The sequence below is a fragment of the Polypterus senegalus genome, chromosome 11, assembly GCF_016835505.1.
Source record: "Polypterus senegalus isolate Bchr_013 chromosome 11, ASM1683550v1, whole genome shotgun sequence".
NCBI classification, from domain to species: domain Eukaryota; kingdom Metazoa; phylum Chordata; class Cladistia; order Polypteriformes; family Polypteridae; genus Polypterus; species Polypterus senegalus.
In genome coordinates, this window is record NC_053164.1 from 140,279,460 (window position 1) to 140,307,041 (window position 27,582).

The following is a 27,582-nucleotide window of genomic DNA, read 5'->3' on the forward strand; positions in this document are numbered from 1 at the left end:
AAGGTTCGTGTAAAGCAGCTCATTATGAGAATCAACTGAGAGAGCGACTGGTAAGTGGATGCAAGTTTTCGTGTGTTCTTTGTTGTAACATGCATGTTTTTCAGATATTTATATGAAGATGTGAACCATTTAAAAAAAAAAAGGGGACGGACGGGAGCATCTCCTGTCTGAAAGAAATAAGGTACTGATTATTTGTACCTATAATTTGCATATACTGGAATTAAAATGAAATCAATTATATACACTTTTTTCTATATCCTGAGTTATTTTTATTAAGAAGACATTTTACATTTTGAAACAAAAAGCTCAGATTCTATCTGAATAAAGCTGACATGACCAGGTATATAAATTCAAGGTGAAGTAGCACTGTTTTCTTTAATGATTTTCCTGGGGGTCTCTTCCAGAATGAATTTAGCTTTGTATATCTGCACAAGCTGGACTTTGGCTGCTATACTTTACTGCTTTATAAGTAGCTAGTACTGGCCTCAGCCGCTGGCTCAGCTTCACACGTGGCATCTTCAATGTATCACTTAGTGTTGACGTGATAAGTAGGTCTAGCAGTAACCACATTTGTGGTATCTACTGTATATATCTTTATATCTAGTTAGAGCTTGTGTAGGTTATGTATGTGTTTCCCACTTGTATGAAATACAAATTTCATTTAGTAACATTCAAAACAAACAAAACAAAGCTCTAATGAACACCATGGATATGTAACAGCAGGAAATTGCATGCATTAGTATTGTTTACTAGATTGCTACAAATGTGCTGTTTTCTTCACATCTCTTTTATTTTCTGCTTATCACTTAGGTGCCTAAGACCATGGAAGGAGCAAGGCGTCCTCCTAAATTTACAACATCAGGTTCAGTCCACTCAGCTGAACGGAAACCCAATGGTTTACCATTGCAGGTATGGAGCACAGGCCTCCAAAAGCTTGTTATGAATTAATTTCAATTCATGTGTAATTTAACCATTAAAATGGCTGCTATACTGTTTTCACATGTTTGAGTTTATGGTTTGCAATACAGTCGATTCCGGTTAATTGGACCACCGGTTAATCGGACCAGCCGCTTATTCGGACCGAATCCTAAAGAACCGAAACAAATCATATTACATAAGTCTAATATTGTTCGCTTATTTGGACCAAAATTCCGTTTAATTGGACCAAAGAATGTGACAGATAATAAGAAAAAGAAGCCACAAGTCGCCCGCAGAAAGCGGATGTAAGCGTAAAGCGGAAGACCAGGAAAGTGATGATGATGACCCTAATGAGTTAGTGCAAGTGACAACACAGGACGCCAGGAAATGCATTGAAACTTTGCGCCGCTATTTCATGCAGGAGGGAAATGAAGGCAGTCCCATTGATGCGTTAGATGTTTGTGGTGATTTTGTTCAAGTGCAGTGCGTCAACAGAATGCGTCAGTTCACTACTCGACAAGTTCTTCAAACGTTGACTGGAATTTGGTAATGTAACCTTTTTTTATTGTGCTTCGCATGCTGAGTATCATGTAGATCGTTTCGAAGAATTTGTAGATTTCTTTTTCAATAAACAAAGTTGTAAGCAACCGTACATGTACGTAGTTCTTGTTTGTACGTTCGCCATACGCGTGTGCAGCCCAATAAAAGTCATAATGACATTTTAATATGTTACTTATAGCACGTCCCGTCTTGGTTGCACATGTATAGGGCATGTTCGTGTAATCGGACCAGCCGGTTATTAGAACCAAAATGATCGCGTCCCGATGTGGTCCGATTAACAGGAATCGACAGTAATATGAACTTGTTCTTCTGGTTTTATTTCAATTCATATGTTATTTCACTGATGCTATACTGTTGATTTTAATTTTAGAAAAACTGATTTTCACTTTTGACTTTTCTAAATAGCTTTAATCAGTGTTGTCATTTTACCTAATTTAAAGGAGCAAGGCGAACAGAGGATTTTGAACAGAAGACAGGGCCAAATGAACGGTAAGAATACTGTTGTTCTGTTACATATTTCCATCAATTTTTCTTGTTTGCTTTTTTGTTTTAAGTATTCATTAAAACAAATTTCTCTTCATGGATACTGTAACATGAAAATGGAGAATAGGTTGGTTTTATATTATACTCCCCAAAGTATCTGACATTGTCCAAATATATACAGTATGTATAATGGGTTAAGGTAAGTTTTTTAAAATGTGGATACTTATGTCATTGCTGGTTGAAATGAAAATGCCCCATCAGTCATCCACATTAACTTTCTGATACATATCAATTTCTGCGAGTTGAGAATTTGTTCTTCGTGTGTATGATTAGATTCCATAATTGCACTAACTCCTTGCTTGGTTGGAACGATGAACATTACTTGTTCGAAAGAGGCACAGAATATTCTGTTGTAACTCACATTAGGATAAAGCAATCTAAACCAAAAAAAAAAATACCCTATATATCTTGACGTATGTGTAATAGATTGCATTAAATGCGATGCTGGAAGTGGTTTCCGTTTTTTGGCAGATACATGTGGACACGATGCTCCATGTTCCTGAACGTATTGGCAAGTGTTCTGGGGGAATAGAAGCAATTTCACGTTGATATTTTCCTTCAAATCTTCCACAGTGCGAGGCTTCTTTGGAAAGACTTTTTCTTTGAGCATACCCCAAAGGAAGAAGTCTGGTGGTGTCAGATTCAGCAACCGTGGTGGTCAAAGCCCCTTTCATGCTCCTTGCTAACGTGTGACACATTGCTTCATCTTGCTGGAAGTAACCTTCCATTAACTCACAATCATCCAGTTGATTCTGACACTGCTTAAACAAATAGGTGACCCAGTAGGTTTGTAGTGGTCCAGTGCTGCTAAGATTCACACCATCAAAGAGATGGTGATTTATTTATTTTTTTGGTGGAGATTCCAGGGATGCACCCAGTCTTGGCCCGACCCGCACACACTCACAACAGAGACAAAAAAGCAACCAATAAGAAAACAATTAAAGAATGTATTAAACACTAATAAACAAAATAAGTACACACTAAATGATATTACCCCAGTTCCCCTTACAGCAATGTACAATAAACATAGACAAACCGCAATAATAAAAACACTCGACAACAACATTTATTTATATAGCACATTTTCATACAAACAGTAGTTCAAAGTGCTTTACATAATAAAGGATAGAAAAATAAAAGACACAATAAAAAACAAAATAAATCAACATTAATTAACATCGAATAAGAGTAAGGTTCAATGGCCAGGGGACAGAAAAACAAAAACTCCAGACGGCTGGAGAAAAAATAAAATCTGTAGGGATTCCAGACCATGAGACCGCCCGGTCCCTCTGGGCATTCTACCTAACATAAATGAAACAGTCCTCTTTGGATTTAGGGTTCTCATGGAAGGACTTGATGATGATGGTCACGTAGACTTCTGCCTTTTAATCCATCCATCATTGTTGGAGCATCATGAAGCTTTGAGTAGGTGGAGGTGGCGCAGGCCACCACCACAAAGAAACCGGAAAAAGAAACAGAAAAGAGAGTAGGGGTCAGTACGATTTTAGAGCCACCATGAATAGTTATTATGATGAATTGAACATACAGAGTATCAGGATTAAGTTAAATTAAGTTAAAATGAAGTTATAAAAAGGCCATTTTAAAGTAATGTGTTTTCAGCAGTGTTTTAAAGTGCTCTACTGTATCAGCCTGGCGAATTCCTATTGGCAGGCTATTCCAGATTTTAGGTGCATAGCAGCAGAAGGCCGCCTCACCACTTCTTTTAAGTTTTGTTCTTGGAATTCTAAGGAGACACTCATTTGAGGATCTGAGGTTACGATTTGGAATATAAGGTGTCAGACATTCCGATATATAAGATGGGGCGAGATTATTTAAGGCTTTATAAACCATAAGCAGAATTTTAAAGTCAATCCTGAATGACACAGGTAACCAGTGTAGTGACATCAAAACTGGAGTAATGTGTTCTGATTTTCTTTTCCTAGTTAGGATTCTAGCAGCTGCATTCTGCACTAGTTGCAAACGATTTATATCTTTTTTGGTAGTCCTGAGAGGAGTGCATTACAGTAATCTAGTCGACTGAAAACAAAGCGTGAACTAATTTCTCAGCATCTTTCAGTGATATAAGAGGTCTAACTTTACTTATGTTTCTTAAGTGAAAAAATGCTGTCCTAATGATCTGATTAATATGTGATTTAAAATTCAGATTACAGTCAACAATCACCCCTAAGCTTTTTACCTCCGTCTTGACTTTTAATCCTAATGTATCCAGTTTATTTCTAATAGCCTCATTGTATCCATTATTGCTGATCACTAAATTTCAGTTTTCTTTTTTTTAACTTGAGAAAATTACTATTCATCCATTCTGAGATACAAGTCAGACATTGTGTTAGTGAATCAATAGAATCGGGTCATCAGGTGCTATTGATAAGTACAGCTGTGTGTCATCAGCATAGCTGTGGTAGCTCACGTTGTGCCCTGAGATAATCTGACCTAACGGAAGCATGTAGATTGAGAATAACAGCGGACCCAGGATAGAGCCTTGTGGAACACCATATTGGATATCATGTGTCTTGAGTTGTAATTCCCACAACTAACAAAAATTTTCTCCCTGTCAGGTAGGATTCAAACCAATTTAAGACACTGCCAGAGAGGCCCACCCATTGACTAAGGCGATTTCTAAGAATATTGTGATCAATGGTGTCAAATGCAGCACTCAGATCTAAGAGGATGAGAACAGATAAATGGCCTCTGTCTGCGTTTCACTCGCAAATCATTTACTACTTTAACGAGTGCAGTTTCTGTGCTGTGATTTGTTCTAAAAATCTTATTTAGGTGGTCATTTAACTGCATAATGACTGCCTTCTCAGAACTTTACTTAAGAAGGCAGGTTAGAGATGGGTCTAAAATTTTCAAGAGCGAGGGTCAAGATTATGTTTCTTAAGTAGGGGTTTAACTACAGCAGTCTTAAGACAGTCTGGGAAGACCCCAGTATCTAATGACAATTTACTATGTCAAGAACATTATCAATTAGCATCTGATACTTCTTTGAAAAACCTTGTGGTATTGGGTCAAGGACGCAGGTGGAGGGTTTTAATTGAGATATTTTTTGTAAATCAGGTAAATCTATCCTAGTGAAAGAGTTTAATTTGTTTATAACAGGATGCTGGGGTTTAGGAGGATATTATGTTATTTCTAATATCATTCATTTTTTGATTGAAAATACAGTGATAACCTCACAGGTTTCACTGGAAGCACTTAGGAGGCATTCCTTTGAGCTACCTGGGTTTAGTAGGTGATCAATTGTAGAAAATAAGACTCTGGGATTACTAGCATTGTTATTTATAATCTTGAGAAATAGCAGCGCTCTCAAGACGGACAGTGTTATTGTATTCTGTTATTTTGACTTTTAATATTTCATGGTGGATAGTAAGTTTAGTCTTCCTCCATTGACGCTCAGCTCTGGCATGTTCTCTTTAAATCAGACACTCTTTGGGTCTTCCATGGTATAACAATGCTAGAAGATTATTTCACTGTCTTTTCAGGTGCAACTATGTCAACAGCAACTCTCACTTTAGTATTACATTTTTCCACCTTACTATTTACATTATCCTCGCTATTATAGTTGGCACTATAAACGGACTGATTGCTTAAAATGTTTGTAAGTTTTAAAGCTGCTGCGAGTCAAAGAAGCGTTTTTAACAATATGCTTCTCATGAGTGTTTTTATCATTATTTCTATATTAAAAGTAGAAGAAAATGGTCTGATAGACCAATATCAATGATCTGTTTTATATCAACTTTCAGTCCTTTAGTAATCACTAAGTCTAATGTATGACCTGCTTTATGTGTAGGCTGATTTATGAGTTGTCTCAAATCAAAAGAATCCAGGAGGTTCATAAATTCTTTTACTTTTAGATCACACTGATTATCTATATGAAAATTAAAGTCGCCAACTATTAGGAGTGTGTCATAGTTAGTAATTAAAATTGACATTAAGTCAGAGAATTCCTCAAAAAGACGTTATATTTAGGAGGTCTATACACGGATAGTACTAGAACTTGAGAATCTCCATGAATAACAACGGCGAGATACTCAAAGGACTTGAACTTACCAAAACTGACATCTTTACATTTTAATCGCTCGAGTAAATGTTAGCCAATCCGCCCCCTTTTCCCTGGCGGTCTGCATGAGTAAAACTGTAATCCGAGGCAGATTCGATTAAAACAGCGCATCTGAATTAAGCCACGTTTCATTTAGTGCAATAAGATCTATTTTTTTATCACTAATAAGATCGTTGATAAAAAACGTTTTGTTAGTTAAAGCTCTAACATTTAATAGTGCCATATTTAATGTTTCGAGGTGCAGAGATGAGTACTATGTGCGTTATTGATATTTGGAATAGGAACTAAATTATTTTATTAGCGCGCTCTGTGTGTATTTTTGTTTAATCTGTGATCTGTTTTATAGTTTTAATACATTGTTCCTCTAAAATAGTGATTTTAATTAGATTATTGGAGTTTATGCCGTATTTCCTAGGTTTTCTACGTGCATTGAGATTGCTTATTACAGTATTAATGTGTGCACTTTAATGGAAGATTCTATTAAACACTTATCATGTCCTAGCACAACAGTATTATTTCGGAAGGGGTTAAGAGCAGAGATAGATAGTCAAGAAAAACGAATTACCTTCGATATGTTTTCGGAGAGGACCCGGCGCCGAAACTGTTCGGATGCAGGCCATCACGCTTGAAGAGACGTGGCCTTTCCAAAAAGAGATTCCAATTGTTGATGAAACCGACATCCTTCTTCTTGCAGAAACCCTGTAGCCAGTTGTTCAATCCTAGCAGATGACTGTAGTACTCGTTGGATCGTCTGACGAGAGGTAGTGGACCCAAAACGAAGATCTTTGCCGATGGGGTCCTCTCTTTCGTGTCTTTAATCAAAGGTGCGAAGTCATCCTTCAGGATTTCTGATTGTCGGTGCCTTATATCGTTTATGCCAGCATGCAAAATGATTGCTCCAACTGCCCTCTCCTTGTGTTTCTCGTAGACTGCTGGCGCACGTCTCATTACATCTCGGACACGAGCACCGGGAAAACAAGAAACAAATGATTTTGCATTAGGGCAAGCGACATTAAGTTTTCTAACGATAGAATCACCTACCACTATTGCATCACCAGGGGCTGAAGGCGAACTGGGGACGCGGAGAGGGTCAAACCGGTTCTGAGATAGGATGCTTGCCTGTGCCGATGGAGGTGCTCTGGCCTTGAACCCCCACCCGCATAGCTGAAATCCACCGAGGTCATCAGCAGCGTCGCTCCTACGAGACGCGGGGGTGAGGTCGGCACAACGCGGGGTTGATGTTTTGCCGGTTCCAGATGGCAAGGACGGTTTATCCAACAGCCGGGCCTTCAGATCTCTAAGGTATCTCCGTCGGGACAGGAGTTTCTGAATCTGTTTGTCGAGTGCCTGGAGTTCTTCAACTACGATTTCAACACGAGTTACCCCACCGTTGGCCATTTTCTGCTTCTGCTTCGTGCCCTAGGAGAAATGAGAGAGAGAGAGAGAGAGAGAGGTTTAGCTGGGCTAAAAGTGGCTGAGACAAAACTTGCCAGGAGGAGTGAAGGAGAAAAGTCCTTATACAGTCCAATACAGCAAAAGCAGGTGAAATGATATGGTGTGAAGATGAGAATCCTGTGAACAGCTTCCGTAGAAATGAATGAAACAGTCCTACCGGTAGTCCTGAATGGTGAGAGGTGAGATTTCCAGGAGCGCTCCTTTTGAAGATGCACGACAATTAATCCACCACTATAGCACGACAGTGAGGCACAAGACAGTCCATTCACCTAACGTGAAATGATCCAGGGCACAATTGACTTTTCAGATAACAGGTTGGACAGGAAACGCAAAACACCAATTTCCTTTATTTCACTCCGTCAGGCCTCCCTTTTAAACTTTCCCGCTGGCCTCTTTCGTCCCCAGTAGCCCCTACTTCCATTCCCGTCATCCTATGCAGGTAACCCCCTTGGGCTGCTGGGAAGTTCTTCCCACAGCAGCACTGTTACATGTTTGCACCATGAAGATGCGCTGCTCAATACTGTATTCCACCATTCTGATGAGAAGTCGAGTGACTGAGTGAAGGAGTATGGGCGGTATGCACCCAGAAGTTGCAAACGGAGGTTAAATGTCGTGACAGCTGTCTGGCACCTACCTCATCGCTTTGACGCAGGGGCATCCCAGCTTGTTCGAAGATCCATATACTGTGGAGGACATTGCATGTTGTTTCATTCAGACTGTTGCATCCTAGAGAGAGTTATTACAAAATATTCAGGGCCTCTTCCGAGTGAATCTCCCTGTATATTCTTCCTGCTTAACCCTACATTAATAAACTGGATGTCTTGTTGAATAATAAAATTCCATTGGTTGCAGGGGTATTGGAGTTCACAGACATTGCTGCAGGACTCTGTATTTTTAGAGGACACATTCAGGTGTAGTGTTATTCATTAATACTAATGCAAAGTTGATTAATTCAAAAGTGATTTAAAATTGCTACAAATCACAACACTCTGTTGGCAACAATTCCTAAAACTGTAAGTGCTTCATTATAAAATGGACTTGAATAAATGTATCCCATCAAGCAACTTTAAAAGTTAGCAACACTGTCCTTAGTTGCTCATTTTGTCATATCCTGAATAGCAATCTGAGCATGAGCTTAAAAATCTTATTTTCATCATGGTTTATTCTTTAGCAAGAATATGCCGGTGTATAATAGTGCTGTTTTTATTTTCAAAAACTAGGGGGCCTGGCCCCCTGCTTGCTTTGCTTGCCAACCCCCGGGCCGGCGCTATGTGCTAGCCTCCTTGCGGTTCTGCTGCTTGCATATGGGGATGCGGATGTACAATTTAAACAGATTGTTATTTTCATTGGAACATGTTCCATATGCATAATAGAACTAACTATTTTACATTACAGTGAGTAATTAACCATATTAAAAAATAGTAAAATGCAATAATTTAAAAGTAAACTATGTTTCATGTTGTGATAGAGTTATTCATTGCGTAATACGATTTAATTCTGTTTGGCTTTGAAATTAACACTCAAATATTTTTAAACATACACATTTACTGTAAAACTTCAGTAAAAACAATTTTTTTAATAAAATTTTTGTCAATATCACATTGAATTTTGATTCTGTGTTTGGACTTTCATCATGACAATGCAACATATAACTGCCCGTGATTGAATTTTGTTTCTTTCTCTCTATTAAATAAAATGACTTTTTCAAATGTTTGGCTCTGAGATTTGTTAATTGTCTTGCAAGAACTGTGTCTGTTAAAAGCATTCACTCGAATGAGAGGTGAGAGAACTGTGTGCGTGGTTGAATATGGTTGAGAGGATGGTGTGACTTGAAAAAATCTCATGGCCAAAGCCTCGTCTCGCAGGACTTGAAAAAAATCTCTTGAAAAAAGTCTTGTCTCGTCCCAGGATTTTTTTTATATTGTAGAGAGATGTAAGGTTATGCTTTGATGTGAAATGTTGTGTCATCAGTTTACTTCAGAACTATCGTTACATATACACTGTGCATTTAAATTCTTGTTTGCACTCCTGACCAACACGAACCAGGCTGCTCACTATCCTTGGCTGGCAGCATAAATATTCTACCATAGGTTATGTAAAATGTAACATCACAAATTAATAGGTAGTGGTGAGTAAAACAGCAGAGTTTTCTTTCCATGAAATTGAGGCTAAACTTCATTATACATGCAATTTTGCGAAATTAAACTCACAATGTGACAAAAAGACATGCCCTTAGAGAAAAGCTGTAATCCACAGCTAATTTGTTGTCCAAATTAGTTGACTAAAAATGCTGTACCTGCAGTCTTAAATGAGATCCTGCTTTGGCTGGTGCAAAACTTTGTGCATGCTGATATCTATGTGGTGTGTGATTTCTGTGCAGTTGTAATGCTAACGTGGATGTGTTGAAGGAGGTGTGGAGCAAGAGGGGCCGGTTACATTGGACCCCATTTGAGTAGAGGTACACTTCAAATTACAGCTGTAGGTACTGTAGATGCAGAGAAAAGGAGAATATGACTTCTTGAGAAAGATAGGAGTGGAGTCTAGCAGTAGGAACACTGTGAAACAGAGCGGTGGGGTTTAAGAACAGCAAACATGAAACTGAATCCTTTTAAGGCGGACTAATTAAAATTAACTTAATATTTGCATTTTGAAAGGCAGTTATTACTTTTTAAGCTGATGTTAGAATGTAAAATGGTGTAAAATAATTACTACAGTGCTTATTTAAACATTAGCCACCATCACATTACTATTGTGTAGTGAGGAAGGCATTGGACTCTGAACCTGAATGTTGCAGGTTCAATTCCTACTTTTCACTTGCTATATGTTATACCAGTATATAATATCTGCATGTATCTGTTATATTCAGTAATTTTTAAATTTAAACCAGGATATTTGATAATTTGATTAGTCTTCTGGTAACTAATTATGTTTTTGTATTCTTTTTTTTTTTTTGATACCAACTATCTTTGGAAGACGTGGCAATGACCTCCAGTCAGTCAGAAACATTTTTATTCAGCATTATGATTTATTTTTATCTTTGGATTTGTTACATGTTAAATTACAAACCACCCCAGAGGGTTGTTCATCCACCTGCTTCAGGTAAGGCAGACATACTTTTTATCTATGATCTCAACAAAAAATTAAAAGATGTTAAGTATTTTTTGCCATTTTCACAGACTGTGTTTTGAGGGGCATTTGCTTTCGGATATCTGAAGCAGCTGCATTTTCTTGTTTTCGTGGTTTTAATGCCTGCTGTAGTCTAAATTCTATAAACAACATTTTATGGCCAAATTTTTTTATTGCACAAGCTATTAAAATATATTTACTGAGAAGTGTTCAGAAAATAGTAACTTAAGTGTGTCAAATGGAAAGAGAACTTTTTTTCAAGATGTTAATTTGGCAGTAGATAAAACTTTTTTAAAATGTTCTCCAGATGCTTTACAGAGTTATTCAAAGTTTTTATAAATTGTTTCACTGATTTTTTTTTTCACATTTTATATTATTTTTTTAATCCATCCATCCATCCATCCATCCATCCATCCATCCATCCATCCATCCATCCACCATCCACCATTTTTTTGATCATTTAGTCAGTTTGTTATAGTGGGGAGCCTCTGCTTCAATCTTATGAACTCCGAAGCATTAATTGTGCTTTAATTTATGTCATTGTTTACCTAATAAAAGTGTTCCACAATAAACTATGACAAAATGCTAAATTATACAAGGTCCATAGATAAAGCAATGCAAGCAGGCTTTATTAAGCTTTATCTATCCATTTTCAAATCTGAGTAATCCTATTCCAGGCTCTGGAGTTTGCAGCATCTGGCATAAGGTCAGAGTCAAGTGCAAACTAAAACGAGAGCTCACCACAGAATGCTTAGCAGTGCCACCTTACAGCTCTCAAGTCCCCAGTTTTAATTTGAGCTCAGATACTGTCTGAGTTTAGTTTGCACATTCTGCCTGTGTTTTCAATGATTTTTATCTTAGATAATGAAGTTTTCTTCATACATTCCAAAGATGTACATATTAGATCAATTGGACACTTTAATGTAATGAATGCATGTGTTCTCTTTGATTAGCTGTTCATCTGTTCAACATTCTTTCCTGATCTGTACCTTTCACATCTTCACTGACCTTAACTGAATATGCTGGTTAAAAATAAATGAAATGTTAAAGTAGAGTTCATAAAAAGTAACCAAAATAACAAATAGCGCCACAGTAGTTTCAACTATGTGAACATACTGTATATGCAAATATTCATCACTTATCTTCACATAATTAATGTTCAAGTTATTCCTTCTTTAGAGTTCTTGATATCTGGGATCTTTCAGTTTTCACTCATTCTGATTATATTCTGCACCACTGTGAATGTCTTAATGTGACAATCTACTGAAACTCATATCTGTTTGAAAGCTGGAGATAAAAGCCAAAGGTGAGGTGCATGTGCATACCTCTTTGCATCAGTAGCTAGTAAGAATTTTGCTACAGATAAGATATATGACAGACTACACTTGGCAAAAACATACTTTCAGGTTGCTCTTGAAATGCCCCAGAAGCTGTGGTTTTTCAATTAGAACCTAGTTCTTGCTGTTAATGTCATTTAATGGCATAGCTTAATATTACTCTTATTCAACAACATTTGACATTTTTACAAGCATGGATAGAAAATCCATCTTTCATTTAGAATATCCAAAAAAAAAAATTTCACCATTCATAAAATATATTCTTTCTCAACCCAGTCACAGGGGATCCACAAACCAGTGTGTTTCTTCATGCCCGTCCCAAGCTCGGATAAATGGGGAGGGTTACATCAGGAAGGGTATCTGGTGTAAAATTTTGCCAAATCAATATGTGGACAACAATAAAAATTTCCATACCGGATCGGTCGAGCCACGGGTTAACAACAACCGGCACCAGTACTGCTAGCCAACAGGGTGCTGGTGGAATTTGGGCTACTTTTGGCCGAAGAAGAAGAAGGAGAAGAAGAGGTGGGAGACGTGTCCGGAGGCTGGAGGTGAGGAGGAAAGTAAAGAGAGTGGAACTGAGGGTAGGAACTTTGAATTTTGGCAGTATGACTGGTAAGGGGAGAGAGTTAGCAGATATGATGGAGAGAAGGAAAGCTGATATATTGTGCATGCAAGAGACTAAATGTAAAGGGAGTAAGGCCAGGTGGACTGGTGGTGGATTCAAATTGTTCTATCATGGTGTGGATGGGAGGAGAAATGGGGTAGGAGTTATTCTGAAGGAACAGTATGTCAAGAGTGTTTTGGAGGTGAAAAGAGTGTCAGGCAGAGTAATGATTATGAAGCTGGAAATTGGAGGTGTGATGATGAATGTTGTTAGTGGATATGCACCACAAGTCGGGTGTGCAATGGGTGAGAAAGAAGATTTTTGGAGTGAGTTAAATGAAGTGATGAACAGTGTAACCAAGGGAGAGAAAGTGGTGATTGGAGCGGATTTCAATGTGCATGTTGGTGAAGGGAACAGTGGAGATGAGGAGGTGATGGGTAGGTATGGTATCAAGGAGAGGAAGAAGGTCAGAGGATAGTGGATTTTGCCAAAAGGATGGACATGGCTGTGGTGAATACGTATTTTAAGAAGAGGGAGGAACATAGGGTTACGTACAAGAGTGGAGGAAGATGCACACAGGCAGATTACATCCTATGCAGAATTGATCTGAAGGAGAGTGAAGACTGCAAAGTGGTGGCAGGAGAAACTGTAGTTAAGCAGCATAGAATGGTGGTCTGTAGGATGACGTTGGAGATCAAGAAGAGGAAGAGAGTGAGGTTAGAGCCAAGGATCAAATTGTGGAAGTTGAAAAAGGAAGACTGCAAGGTTGAGTTTAGGGAGGAGGCGAGACAGGCACTGGGTGGCAGTGAAGAGTTACCAGACAGTTGGGAAATTACAGCAGATGTAGTAAGGGTGACAGCAAGCATGTGTAGGACTGCAGTAACTACAGGGGAATAAAATTGATGAGCCACAGCATGAAGTTATGGGAAAGAGTAGTGAAAGCTAGGTTAAGAAGTGAGGTGATAATTAGTGAGCAGTAGTATGGTTTCATGCCAAGAAAGAGCACCACAGATGCAATGTTCGCTCTGAGGATGTTGATGGAGAAGTTTAGAGAAGGCCAGAAGGAGTTGCATTGCATCTTTGTAGACCTGGAGAAAGCATATGACAGGGTGCCTCAAGAGGAGTTGTGGCAGTGTATGAGGAAGTCGGGAGTGGTAGAGAAATCCGTAAGAGTTGTACAGGATATGTACGAGGGAAGTGTGAGAGTGGTGAGGTCTGCGGTAGGAGCAACGGATGCATTCAACATGGAGGTGGGATTACATCAGGGATAAGCTCTGAGCCCTTTCTTATTTCCAATGGTGATGGACAGGTTGACAGACATGATTAGACAGGAGTCCCCGTGGACTATGATGTTTGCTGATGACATTGTGATCTGTAGCGATAGTAGGGAGCAGGTTGAGGAGACCCTGGAGAGATGGAGATATGCTCTAGAGAGGAGAGGAATGAAGGTCAGTAGGAACAAGACAGAATACATGTGTGTAAATGAGGTCTGTGGAATGGTGAGGATGCAGGGAGTAGAGTTGGCGAAGGTGGGTGAGTTTGAATACTTGGGATCAACAGTACAGAGTAAGGGGGATTGTGGAAGAGAGATGAAAAAGAGAGTGCAGGCAGGGTGGAATGGGTGGAGAAGAGTGTCAGGGGTAATTTGCGACAGATGGGTATCAGCAAGAGTCAAAGGGAAGGTCTACAGGATGCTAGTGAAACCAGCTATGTTATATGGGTTGGAGATGGTGGCACTGACCAGAAAGCAGGAGACAGAGCTGGAGGTAGCAGAGTTAAAGAAGCTAAGATTTCCACTGGGTGTGACGAGGATGGATAGGATTAGAAATGAATACATTAGAGGGTCAGCTCAGGTTGGACGGTTGGGAGACAAAGTTAGAGAGGCGAGATTGTGTTGGTTTGGACATGTGCAGAGGAGAGATGCCGAGTATATTCGGAGAAGGATGCTAAGGATAGAGCTGCCAGGGAAGAGGAAAAGAGGAAGGCCTAAGCAAAGGTTTATGGATGTGGTGAGAGAGGACATGCAGGTGATGGGTGTAACAGAACAAAATGCAGAGAACAGAAATATATGAAAGAAGATGATCTGCTGTGGCCACCACTAATGGGCGCAACCGAAAGAAGAAGAAGATAAAATATATTCTTTCCCAATCTGTGCAAACCATGTCGTAATTTTACTAAAACTGTATATCACATGAAAATATTTTGTGTAAATGACAAAGTCGAAAATGTGAATGATGTAATCAAGTGCCCTCTTTACTAGGTAGTGTATTTTACTATTCTTCCACATTAAGAAAAATGATAGTTTAAGATCTGCGTATCTCTTGGCTGCCTCAGAACTGAAATCATTCTCAGTACTTTAACAGCAATAATTGGCATAACAACAGATCGAGTAACATCTCTCTATTATAAAAAAAAATCCTGGGAGAGTAAGACGGGAGACGAGACGTGATCTTCATGGTAAGATCACGGAAGACACTTAAAAGACCCACAAGACAAAAGAGACTGGCCACGGAGCGTCTTGCGGGGACCTTAAACGTGAGACTTTGTGCCAAGAGATTGACCCAGGACCATCTCGCGATGACGTAGAACATGAGATTCTTGCAAGACACGCCCTACTTAGAACCAATATCAAATAAGACCACGGGCCGCAAAACACTCAGTCGTGTAAAGGTTTTGAGCACATACAGATCCAGGGCAAATAAAGCGTACAGTGGAACCTTGGTTCACGACCATAATTCGTTCCAAAAGTCTGGTTGTAAACCGATCTAGTCATGAACCGAAGCAATTTCCACTATAGGATTGTATGTAAATACAATTAATCCATTCCAGACCATACAAACTGTATGTATATATATATTTTTTTAGTTTTTAAGCACAAATATAGTTAATTAAACCATAGAATGCACAGCGTAATAGTAAACTAAATGTAAAAACATTGAATAACACTGAGAAAACCTTGAACAACAGAGAAAACTAGCACTGCAATAGTTCGTGCTAGTGCTAGGAACCGCTTGCTAAAAACACTTTTTTTTAATGAGTTTTAAGCACAGGGAAAAAAATGAACATTTGAAAAATCCGTAATTTAATAAACCACCAAGAAAAGTAACATTGCCACAATGCACGCTATGAACCGATCGCTGTAAACAGAACTGAAAACAAAAACAAGCCTTTTCTACCTTATGCGTCCAGCCCTCCCTCTCGCTCACTTGCTAGCTCTCTCTTTCACGAGCCTGGAGCGCCTGTGTGTGTCTCTCTCTATTGCTCTCCTGTGTGTGTGCCTCTCTCTTGAGTGCGCCTGTGTATGTGTGTGTGTGTGTGTGCCTCTGTCGCGCACCTGTGTGTGTGTGCCTCTCTCTCGTGTGTGTGTGTGTCTCTCTCTCTCACACGCCTGTGTGTGTCGCTCTCTCTCTCTTGCTCGCTGCACAGGAAATGCACAGGGAGAGACTGAACATGTACAAACCGAAAGGGAAACTGGCTTGTTCATATACCGAGTGTGTGGTCATGAACCGAGGCAAAAGTTTGGCAAACTTTTTGGTTGTAAACCGATTTGTAAGTTGTGAACGTGGCCCAGGCACAGACAGGCAGGCATGTTGTTTTCCACCACCACATGTTTATTTACAAATATATACAATGTTCACAAGTGCACACAAACCCCAAAGTCCTGGCCAACACACAATGCCTTCTCCTTCGGGCCGCCTCCTCTCTCTCTTCTCCTGCCTCGTCCTGCTTCCACCCGACTCCAGCCTCGACTGACGGGAGACGGCCCCTTTTATATTATCCCGAATGAGCTCCAGATGTGTCGCGGCATTCCTCCCTGGACATGCCCCAGTGTGGCGGAAATGCCGGCTGTTCTCCCGGAAGCTTTTCGGGTGTCCCTCTTCTTCTTCCCCTCAGCACTTCCGCCACACCAGGCATTGTTGCGGCCCCTGACGGTGACCATGGGTCCCTACAGGATTGGGCTTCCAAGCCCTCTAACCGTGGCCCCAAAAGCAACCAGGAAGGCAGCCCCCACGTGATCCAGGGTGGGCATTGACCCTCTTCAGGTCCCTCAAGGCGTCCCGGCCGGGTCGTTGCCCCTGGCATCCCTGACAGTGCCCCACAGCCAGCGAAGACCACTCAGGAGGAACGACACGTCCCGCGAGGGCAGCTTACCCCTGAAGCTTATCCAAACAGGGATAGGGGCAGAGACGCCACCTGAACACCTCCAGTTGGTGCTCTCCTGTGCCTCGCACAGGCTGCGCTCCCCCCTCTTACCGGCACCCCGGTGCCCACTCCTTCGGCACCCTCTCCGAGGTTTTCGTGCCCCTTTGGTTGGCGCCACTCGCTCCGTCAGCCAGCGGAGATTCCTTCCCACAGACGGCCTGTCTCCTGAGGGCAGGTCCCCAATGAAGTGGGTCCTACTGCCTGTCCGGGGTCCGGCCCTGAAATAGATAGAAAGAAAGGGGCAGAGCCGCTGCCTGGAGACCTTTCCCTGGCGTCCCTCTGTGCCACGCACTGGCAGCGTTCCCCCCTCCATCCGGCACCCCGGCACTTGCCTGTTCGGCACCCCCTCCGCAGGTTCCGTGTCCCGCCTGTGGTTGGAATTGACGGAACCGCCTACACTCCTTTCCTCTCCGCTGACCTCAAGGATTTCCTCTGGCCCCGCAGAGGGCGGCCAGCACCCGGACGTGTGCACCCAGCACCATGTCCCATCATATCGGAGGAACCGGCACTCAGCCTTCAATTCCTCCTGTCGCTCTGGGACGCCCTGACAGTCTGAGTCTCCTTATGGAAAAGAAAGAGACTCCTTTCCGTCTGCGTCCCTGTAGAGCGGCGTGAGACTGCCGCCGACTTGGGGTGGAGGGCACTAGGACCTGGGGCACTCAACAGCCCGTGTCCTGCCAGCCCCCTCGCTGTCTCTCCCCTCACTGCACGCGCAACCCCCTGTGCCGCATCCACTGTCGGAGGACTGCTTACTTGGAACTGATCGTTAGCTTCACAGTCGTTTTCAGCAGACCCTTCTTCATGCTGTATGGGGACGCCGGAACTTACCTTCCCCGCCGTACACCTCCGGCTGAAGAATCCAGCTTCGCGCCATCTGATCGCCTTCAGCAACTCTTCCATAGACGCGACCGCCTTCATCTCCAGTACCCGCAACTCTGCCCGGAGGGCACGTGGCACTTGCGACATGCTGCTCTGCGGGCTGAAGGCATGCCTCCAACTCCGACAGAGCAGCTGGCAAAGACAGGAAGTTAAGCGACGCGGAGCTTACCTTTCTGTCAGCCCCGGACGCTGGCAACTTCCTGTGGGCCTCTTCCTCTGGCCCAATCGGGTCTCCCCCCTGCACGTGATGGACATTCCTTGGTCCCGCCTCGATACAGTCATTGGCGGGCACGCAAGACACACAATCCAATCGCGTGCCTGTCGGGGGAGGGACTTCTGGCCCGCCGCCATTTTGGCTCCCCTCCTGCGGCGGCGACGTGCTTGCCGGCAGCCTTGCTGTTGCCAGCACCTCTCGAGCTGCAGCGTCTCCTTCTCCGCAGCTCCCACAGATGCCACCGCTGTCGAAGCCCCGCAGACCGGCATGCACCCGCCACTGACGCGGATCCGGGAAGTCCCTGCCTGGAAAACAGAAAATATGCTGCTGCCGATAGGCAGGGAACTCACCTCCGGGGTCCCATCTAACCGAGGAGACATCCTCGGCGTGGCCTCTCTGGACGCAATGTCGTCCCAGGCGCCTCCAGCAACGGCGTGTTCCTCGGAGACCGCTGCACTCATGCCATGCATGCCGCCAGCCCGCGACAGGGGAAAATGGCTCTCCTGCGGACCCCTGGCGGTCCGTGGGGTACTTTTACCCTGTGCGGCTGTGTGCACGCTGCTTCCGTGGCACGTGGGTGGATCCCCTGCTGCGCTGGGCCGTCCACAACAAGATATTTTTGTGCAGGTCTCCGCCTTGAAACGGGCGGAGCATCCTGCCGACTATGCCAGATGTGAACGTGGCCCGGGCACAGACAGGCAGACATGTTGTTTTCCACCACCACACGTTTATTTAGAAATATATACAATGTTCACAAGTGCACACAAACTTCCAAGCCCTTTACCTGTGGCCCCAAAAGCAACCAGGAAGGCAGCCCCCACGTGATCCAGGGTGGGCATTGACCCTCTTCCGGTCCCTCAAGGTGTCCTGGCCGGGTCGTTGCCCCTGGCATCCCTGACAATGTGTACCGAGATGTTCGTGAACCGAGGTTCCACTGTATAAGGGCAATACGTTATAGATGAAACGTCGATGACTAAGCGAAGAAGAAAGCAGCGTGGAGAAAAGAGACTCAAAAGCATTGGATAGAAAAAGAACAAAAAAGAAAAAAAATAATCTAGGTGCAAATTTAGAAAATAAGGAAAGTAATTATCAGCCCGGAACAAGTGAAATTGAAAAAAAGCATGTCCAATCGGGCTCAGAATTAAAAGACAGAGAGTAAAAAACAAAGTAGAACTTCATAAAGACGTTCACAAATGTTGGCGCTATACACATGCAGAGCAGGTTAGAGATTATGAAAGCAGTGGAATTCGAAAGGCTCAAAAAAAAAAACGGTGCGATACACATGTGGAGAAAGTTAAAGAATATGAAAGCAACTATAAAAAAGAAATTAAAGATCGCAGTAGCGCAAACAAATGGAAATTATTACTTAAAAAAGGGAAAATAATCACCACGGACCAGTTGTCATTGAAAAAAAAGCAGGATAAAGCGAGGTCAGAAATAAAAGACAGAGTAGAAAACAAAGTAAAACATCATAAAGAGGTTAAAAAACAAGGGGGCCAAACACATGCAGAGCAGGTTAGAGATAATGAAAACTGGAATTCAAAAGACTAAAAAAAAACACAGGCGTGACACACATGCTGAGCAAGATACAGAATATGAAAGCAGAAAAAAATGACAGTGTCATAACAAAGAAAGTAAAGAAAGTAAATTAGTGCAAAAAAAGAGAAATTATTACTCGGAGAAATAACAAAAAGGCGAATAGAGATTGAATATATGGACATAGGTGATATGTCAGAAGTATGTAAATATTGTAAGGCTTTGAAGTTTAAGTCAGAAAACATGGTTTACCTCACATGCATTTATTGGTTACTTTGTTAAAAAAATTATTAACTTCTGATGATGTAGATCGTTTTGTCTGTGCTGAAATTCCAAATAGAGAAACCTATCCTGAATTATGGTACAAAGTCATTAAACACATGTCTCACTGACCTTATTTAAAAAATTCAGCACATTGGGACTCGAAAGATTCCAAATATTGTTTTTACAGAAGTTCTGAGATAAAAGTGAAACTAATGAAATAGCAACAATTCAAAGAAAAAAAAATCTTAAAAGTGTGTATCTGGAAAACCAAACACGGGGGTTGGCGAGCGAAGTGAGCAGGGGGCAAAGCCCCCTAGTTATTCACAGGAAAATCTACAGTGGTATCCTACACTATATTCCATGTATGAAAACTCATTGCATAACTGAAGAATTTAAACCCACCTACAATAATTCAGTAGGAAACTGGTGCCTTATACTGTCTTATACTGAAAAAATTTAATTCTCCGTGAGAGCTTTTTTTCTTTCATAATTTGGCAAGAATTCCTTAATGCTATTCTTATTTTTTAAATAATCATGCCAGTTCAGTAAATCAGGACCATTGTGGCCTATTTCTGTCCTATAAGAAGGTAGGGTAGAACAGGACAGTACCTGATTAATCTAGTTCAGTGGTTTAGTATTACAAATTGCAAAGAAAGTCATTAAGGTAATTTGATTGCCACTGTACCTTCACTCATGCTGCTGCAAAAACTAGTTATAATTCAAATCAGAGATGATACTGAGCTCTTCACTTTTGTTCCCTAAATCTTCTCAAACCATAAGACTGTTTTCAGTGCATAGTGCTCATGTGACCATAGGGAACCCTATGTGCTAACCTAGAATCTGTACGCGTGGAGTTAGCATGTTCCGCCTTGTGTCAATGTGGGCCTGTCTCCTAAGTGGATGTTACAATTTGAAACGGTTTGAGCGACTGTGTGTTGCCTGGAACTACCCCCTATTCTGGGCTTATTCCTAAATTAAGCCAAATGTTGATGGAATATAATTGAGTTTGTAGGCTGAGGAAATTGAAGGATGTCTCTCTTAGAGATGGTAAATATGCCACTATTAAGGACATATATAAACTACTGGGATTACTGGGAACTAGGAATTAGGTGCTCACGTGGGTAATGGCAAAGTGGGGCATCTACTTGACATTATTAATACATGTTGTGGAAGTTGACCCAGACACAGACAGACAGACACGTTCATGTCACCCACAAACACGTTTATTTACAGTTATTAACAATAAGTTCAATGGTCATACAGACCCAAATAATGGTCACTAAGACCCAGTTGTGCACAAACCCCAAAACACTCAGTCCTGGCCTCACAATGCCTTTTCTTCGGGCCGCCTCCACAGCTCTCCTGAGCTTCGTCCTTCCACCTCCCGACTCTAGCCTCGAATGAATGGAGACGGCCCCTTTTATATAGTTCCCGGATGAGCACCAGGTGTTCTCGGCATTCCTCCTCTGGCCACGCCCCAGCGTGGCGGAAGTGCCAGCTGTCCTCCCGGCTGCTCTCCGGGCGCCGTCATAAATCTTCCCTCCAGCACTTCCTGGTGTGGCGAAAGTGCTGGGGTAACAGGTCCCCAAGGCATTGGGGCGCTTCCTGGCGGTGACCACGGGTCCCTACAGGGTAGGGCTTCCATGCCCTGTACCCGTGGCCCCCAAAGCAACCCGGAAGGCAACCCCCACGTGATCCAGGGTGGGTGCAGACCCACATCCGGTCCTTCATGTCGTCCCGGCCGGGTCATGGCCCCTGGCATCCCTGACAATGTATACAATTGTTTGTTTATTTAGTGTGTTTTCACTGACAGATATGAAGAAATATGTCACCTTTGAAATTAAAAGTTGTTTTTTTTTTCTTTCCAGTTGTTCTATTACAAGCCTTGGGGCTTGAAAGTTACATGAAAAATAAACTTCAGCTTCACTCCATCCTTGATATTGGTTTGGTCTGCTTACAAGACAAACCCGCACAATCCTTAAAAGATCTGCCATGGCGCTTTCTGAGAAGACTCATGATGGCCAGTGCAACAGCCAGAGATACTAGATATATGCAAAATCACACTGAATTCAATCATGAAACTTTAAGGGACACTAATTTCCCAAGGTGCCAAGTCAACTGCGAAATTCATCCTCTGGATCTCATCATAACAGTACTACATTGCTCGGACGGGTTGCTACAACAGGAGATTTTTTATAAAATGGCACAATGTCAGTTTTCTGTCCCTCTTTTGCTGCCAAACAATGATACTAACCAGTGTATGTTGATGCTATGGGCTATGAGAGATATAGTGAAAAAGTGGAGACCCCATTCGTTGGCATTGACGAGAGGGTTTTGTGAAGAAGGTATTGTTCTTGCCAATATGCCATTAATGTCATTTGTTCGACTGGGTAAATGTGGACTTTCCAAGTCTCAAATTCTAAATAAGGTTCTCAGTAATTCCCAGCAGCACCATGATTTCTTTGTTCACTCTGAAATGGACGGTGGGAATGTTCTTCGCACAGTTTCAGATGGACTTGTGGAGATCATGTGGTACCTGCCCTGCGGAAAGAAAAACATCGATATCTTTACAGAACCTGTGGCCATTGCCAATTTGCGTGGAGACAGCAGTTCATTTCATTCCCAGGTTTCATTTTTAGGTGAAGTATCTTCAGGTGTTTTCATATTTTTTGACAGCACACTGCCTAAAAACTATAAGGTTTTATCCCAGTTGAAACACATAAAGGCAAAAGTAGTTCTGATTGCTGTTTCTTATGAAAACACTGAGAAAGACACAATGGTGCATCTAACAAAATTGGCTTGGAGAGACCCAGTCATTTTTAAAAGCAAACAGATGAATGATGCTCAGTTTGTGATGAGCTTGCAGCAAGCAATTAAGTCTGTGCTACAAAATACTTCTAAAGTGAGAATAAGTGACATGCCTAAGACAGCAGCCAAATATGGCATAGCATTAGATGAGGAAAGAACTGCCTGTCAGAATGGAAAGAAACTGGCAGAAGAAATCACTTGCCAAATCAGAGATATTCCCCAATACAAGAAATCGGAACTTCCGCGGCAGGGGGATATTCTGAAAAAACTGGCAAAATTAGAGAAAGAGGAATGTCGATTGTTAAAAGCAGGAGACCAGCCAATTGAGCACTATAGGAGTAAACTGAGTGCAGACAAGAACAAATTAAGAGAAGAGCAAAACAGAAATCAAATTGCTACTTCCATGTGTTGGTTTATTACTGCTTTGTCAAGTTTGGATAAAGAGGGGCGATTTTATTTTTTAAAATGGATGAGGTTAAATTTGGATGCTAGGGCAAGAAAAGATCTCTCAGGTTTTCAAAACCAATATAAAGCAAAGTGCTCCAATTTAAAAGAAAACATAAAGGATATTGCAAAGTTGGATGAAGACATTTCTAATTGTTCCTTAGGAATTGAACATTTTATACGTGAGATGGGTCAGATTTATGAAGCTACTTGTTCCCGTCCTGAGATGGAAAAGTTTTGTGAACAGTTCAGCTACCTTCCCAGTCTGGGTGCCACTTTGTTGCTGGATGGTTTTCCTCTGGAGCTAGTAGATGGTGATGCCTCACATATCCCTGTAAGATGGATAACTGATGTCCTGATGACTCTCCACAACAAAGTTAACCAAAACAGTCGAGTTCTGGTGGTGACAATTTTAGGGGTACAAAGCACAGGCAAATCTACACTCCTTAATACGATGTTTGGAGTCCAGTTTGCTGTCAGCAGTGGTCGATGCACACGTGGGGCATTCATGCAGTTAATCAAAATTAAAGAAGACCTCAAGAAAGACCTGAATTGTGATTTTATACTACTGTTAGACACTGAGGGCTTGAAGTCTCCCGAACTTGCCCAGCTAGAGGACAGCTATGAACATGACAATGAATTGGCCACACTGGTTGTTGGATTAAGTGATGTAACTGTAGTCAACATTGCAATGGAGAACTCCACGGAGATGAAGGACATTCTGCAGACTGTTGTTCATGCTTTTCTCAGAATGGAAGATGTTGGCAAAAAACCAAAATGCCAGTTTGTGCATCAGAATGTAGGAGATGTATCAGCTCATGAAAAAAACATGCGGGACAGGAGAAGTTTGCTTGAACAGTTGAATGAGATGATAAAAGTGGCAGCAAGAATGGAGAAAAAGCAACAGCAGGTGAGATTCACTGATGTTATTGAATATGATGCAGAGGAGAACAACTGGTATGTCCCAGGATTGTGGCACGGAACGCCTCCTATGGCACCCGTGTCAACCGGGTACAGCGAGACTGTGTTTGAGTTTAAAAAGAGCTTGATTGAGGTATTTAAGGGATGCAACCATAAAAAACCTCTGGGGAACATTAAAGAGTTCACCAAATGGATGGAGAGTCTATGGAGAGCAGTAAAACACGAGAATTTCATCTTTAGCTTTAGAAACTGTTTAGTTGCTGATGCTTATAATAACTTGTGTGTTGAGTTTAACCAGTGGGAATGGTTATTCAGGAAGCACATGCTCATGTGGACACAGCAAGCAGAGAACAGAATTCAAAATTTGGACAATGATGATCCCCACATTGGGGATCTTGATGATTTTCTGAACATCCTTAAAGTGGAGGCCACTAAGGAACTGAGAAGCCAAGAGGAAATATTTCGTAAGCATCTGGATGATTATTATAAGAGTAAAGACAAGCATATTCAGCTAGTGGAGAAGTACAGGCAAACCTTTATCTGCAGCATTAACAGTCTTAAGTCTGAAATTGAAAGTGATGTAAACAAGAAATGTGAAATGGCAGTGAAAATCCAGAAAGGGATGAAAAAATTGGTTGACATACACAAGGAACATGCACAGACAATTGAAAGGAAAGTTCTGGAGCTGCTGAAAAAATGCAGAGAAAACAATATGGAACTATCCGATGAGACTCTAAAGGAGGAATTTGAACGCATGTGGGGCAAAACTGTATTGGAGCTGGATTTCAAAGGTTTAAAGAGGCAAGATATTTTCACCAATGTTTTCAGTCAGCTAAGAGTTAACTTAGAAAGACATGGAAGTGCCGTCACAGAGAGACTGAATATGGCAAACAATACAGAATCAGATGGAACATTTAATGTAAAAGATTTACACATGGAGGGTTGGCATTTGGGGAGAAAATTTTTGAACTTCTTTACTCAAAATAAGGAGAAAACTCAGAAACTGGCAGATCGAGTAATTTCAGATTGTCTTCAGTTTATCACTGAGAAACATCTGAGTAATTCTGACTACCATGACACGTACACCAAAGAACTGCTGCGTATAATCGATGAAAGAGTGAAAGACAGCGGAACCAGTAATATATTTGAAGTGGACATAAAGGTTCACATTTGCAAGACTGCTGCCAAAAGTTTTCAAAAAATTCATGATGATTTCATTGCAGAAAATGACCCCAAGAAACATCTTGAGAAACTCAAACCAAGCTACTTTTTAGATTTCATTGATCTTTACCGGGAAAAAAATCAGTGTCATAGGAAAGCCACAGACTTTATGGAGATGTGTCTGGAACCTGCAATTAGAGATTATATAAAGAAGAATCTTGGTGTAAAAATTGTCGATGAAATTCTGTCAAGTGGCTCTTCTGTGAAGTTCAGCTCTCGTACGCATTTCCAATACACACTTTTAGAAGAGCTTCTAAATAAAAAAGAATTTGAAGGATATGTTAGGTATATCAACCAATATGAAGATTTTGTCAAAGAATGGATTTTAGATCTAATTCAAAAACATTTCTCATGTCAGAAAAGTTTTGGGGATTTGGAGATATTAAGTCTCAATGAAATAATGATTAAAATACAAGATGCATTCCTCAAAGCGAAGAACAAAACTCTCGAAACAATCTTACCTAACAGCAGTACAGGCATAGCAGACTTCATTGAAGAGATTTGTGGACACCTGAAGACAGACCTTGTAATACCCATTGATAACATAAGGGCTACCCTCACTCTTAATGATGCAAAGGTAGAAGAATTTATTGAACGTGTAGAATTGTCCTTACCTGAATTAAGAGAACATTTACAAAGAGAATATATGGAACTGAATCAATATGACCAATCTACAAATATCAAGAAGAAAATTAAAAATCTTTTATTTAAACCACAGGATGAGCTGTTCAGGAGAGTGTTTGGCTGTGGAAAGCAATGTCCATTTTGCAAAGTGCCTTGTGAAGCAGGAGGTGGTGATCACACAGAGCATCATGCAACAGTACACCGACCCCAAGGGTTAGGAAGGTACAGGTTTGAGACAAATGAAAAGCTTGCGGAAAATATATGCACAACTGATGTAGCTAGTGAAACAGTTAGGTTTCGGAATATTGATACAAAGGGGCAGTATCATCCTTACAAAGACTACCGTACGTATTACCCAAACTGGAACATCCCACAAGACACAAGCATCGAGGCATCTAAATACTGGAAGTATGTGATGCATTTGTACAATGACGAGTTTGCAAAGGAGTATCATGCTAAACCAGCTAATATACCTGACCAATGGAAAACAGTAACACATTCTCAGGCTCTGGAGAGTTTAAAGGATTCGTTCAACTTTAATAAAAGCAGCAATATCACCGAATTGCATTAAAATGCTATGGAGCATTTGCACTAACCAGCATCATTCATTTGCTTGTATGGCTTCTCTTAACTAAATGATTGAGTGTTTGCAATCATTCAGAGTAAACCATATCAAAATGCACTCTACTGAACAATTTTCATTTAGTAGTTTTTTAGTAGTTTCATAGTAGTTTTTTATTTCTTTTAACATCATATTTCACTCATAGATATTTTAGTGGGCTAAGGTACAAGGACAACTCATATCAAATGATTATTTAAACTTTGATAAACCTACACCTCATTTTTGTAAATTCTACATTCCTACCTCAACCTCAAATTAATCAAAATTCCATTAAAATGCTGAACAAAACACAGAATGACCATGTGACTGACTTCGACTGCCATAGAAAAATCTTACATCACAGATAAGCATCAATTTTGTACAGTTGCTCAGCCACTAATCCAGTTCTGTATAAGCTTTTAAACCATTGTTTATTACTCTTAAGAAATGCATTTTAGATCATATTGTGCTGTAATGTTAACTCCTCTGCAACTAATTGTAATAATTTAGCAAATAATATTACAAAACAAAAAATAATCTAACAGACCAGCTTATGTAAAAAAGATTTAATGGGGAACCAAAGCATTTCCTGAAAGTATTAGAAGAAAGAGTGGAAAAAACCCTAGAAAACATCAGTTACGGGACACATTTTACATGCATGCACATACACACTGACACACACCTAGCAGGTCAGTTTGTAGTTCCCAATTAATCTTTCACACACAATTTTCTGATGGGGAAAACTGAGGCACAAGGATACAATGAGAGTGAACAAAGTCCACACAGACAATGACCAGGCTGGGATCTGCACTCTGTAACCTAGAACTGTGAATAAGCAACACTAAACAATGGACTACAATGCTGCCTATGACTCCTGGAATTACAAATAATGTGTAGTTTATGTGCAATATAAAGCTTTTTGGATTAAACATTGTTTTCTGTAGTATATTGTACTGTTAGCACTAGCGATTATAAACCTTATTTTAGTGAAATGGAATGATGGTTCTTTCAAAATGAAATATGTGCTTGTGTTTATTGTTTGATACTACCTATACTTTAAGGGCAAATCTTTGTCATTTCTAATCATGTAATAATGTCTTTTTAATGGGGAAGAAATATTAAAACATTATATTATGTTGTCTCGATGCATTCTCAATAATCCAGGTAAGGAAATTCTAGAAAGTTGATTCTGTTCATCTGGACATAGTTTTTTTCTGATATGTTTCATCACTCATCCAA

At 41.0% G+C, this 27,582-nt stretch overlaps 1 protein-coding gene across 1 annotated transcript; it reads left to right on the forward strand.

The window, feature by feature from the left end:
* Positions 1-27,565, forward strand: si:dkey-85k7.12 (interferon-induced very large GTPase 1). Its single transcript, XM_039769692.1, has 5 exons — positions 1-50; positions 811-909; positions 1,920-1,968; positions 10,532-10,657; positions 21,593-27,565. The coding sequence occupies exons 2-5, from the start codon at positions 823-825 to the stop codon at positions 26,311-26,313; spliced, it is 4,983 nt and encodes a 1,660-aa protein (XP_039625626.1). The 5' UTR covers positions 1-50; positions 811-822; the 3' UTR covers positions 26,314-27,565.
* The last annotated feature ends 17 nt before the right edge of the window (positions 27,566-27,582 follow it).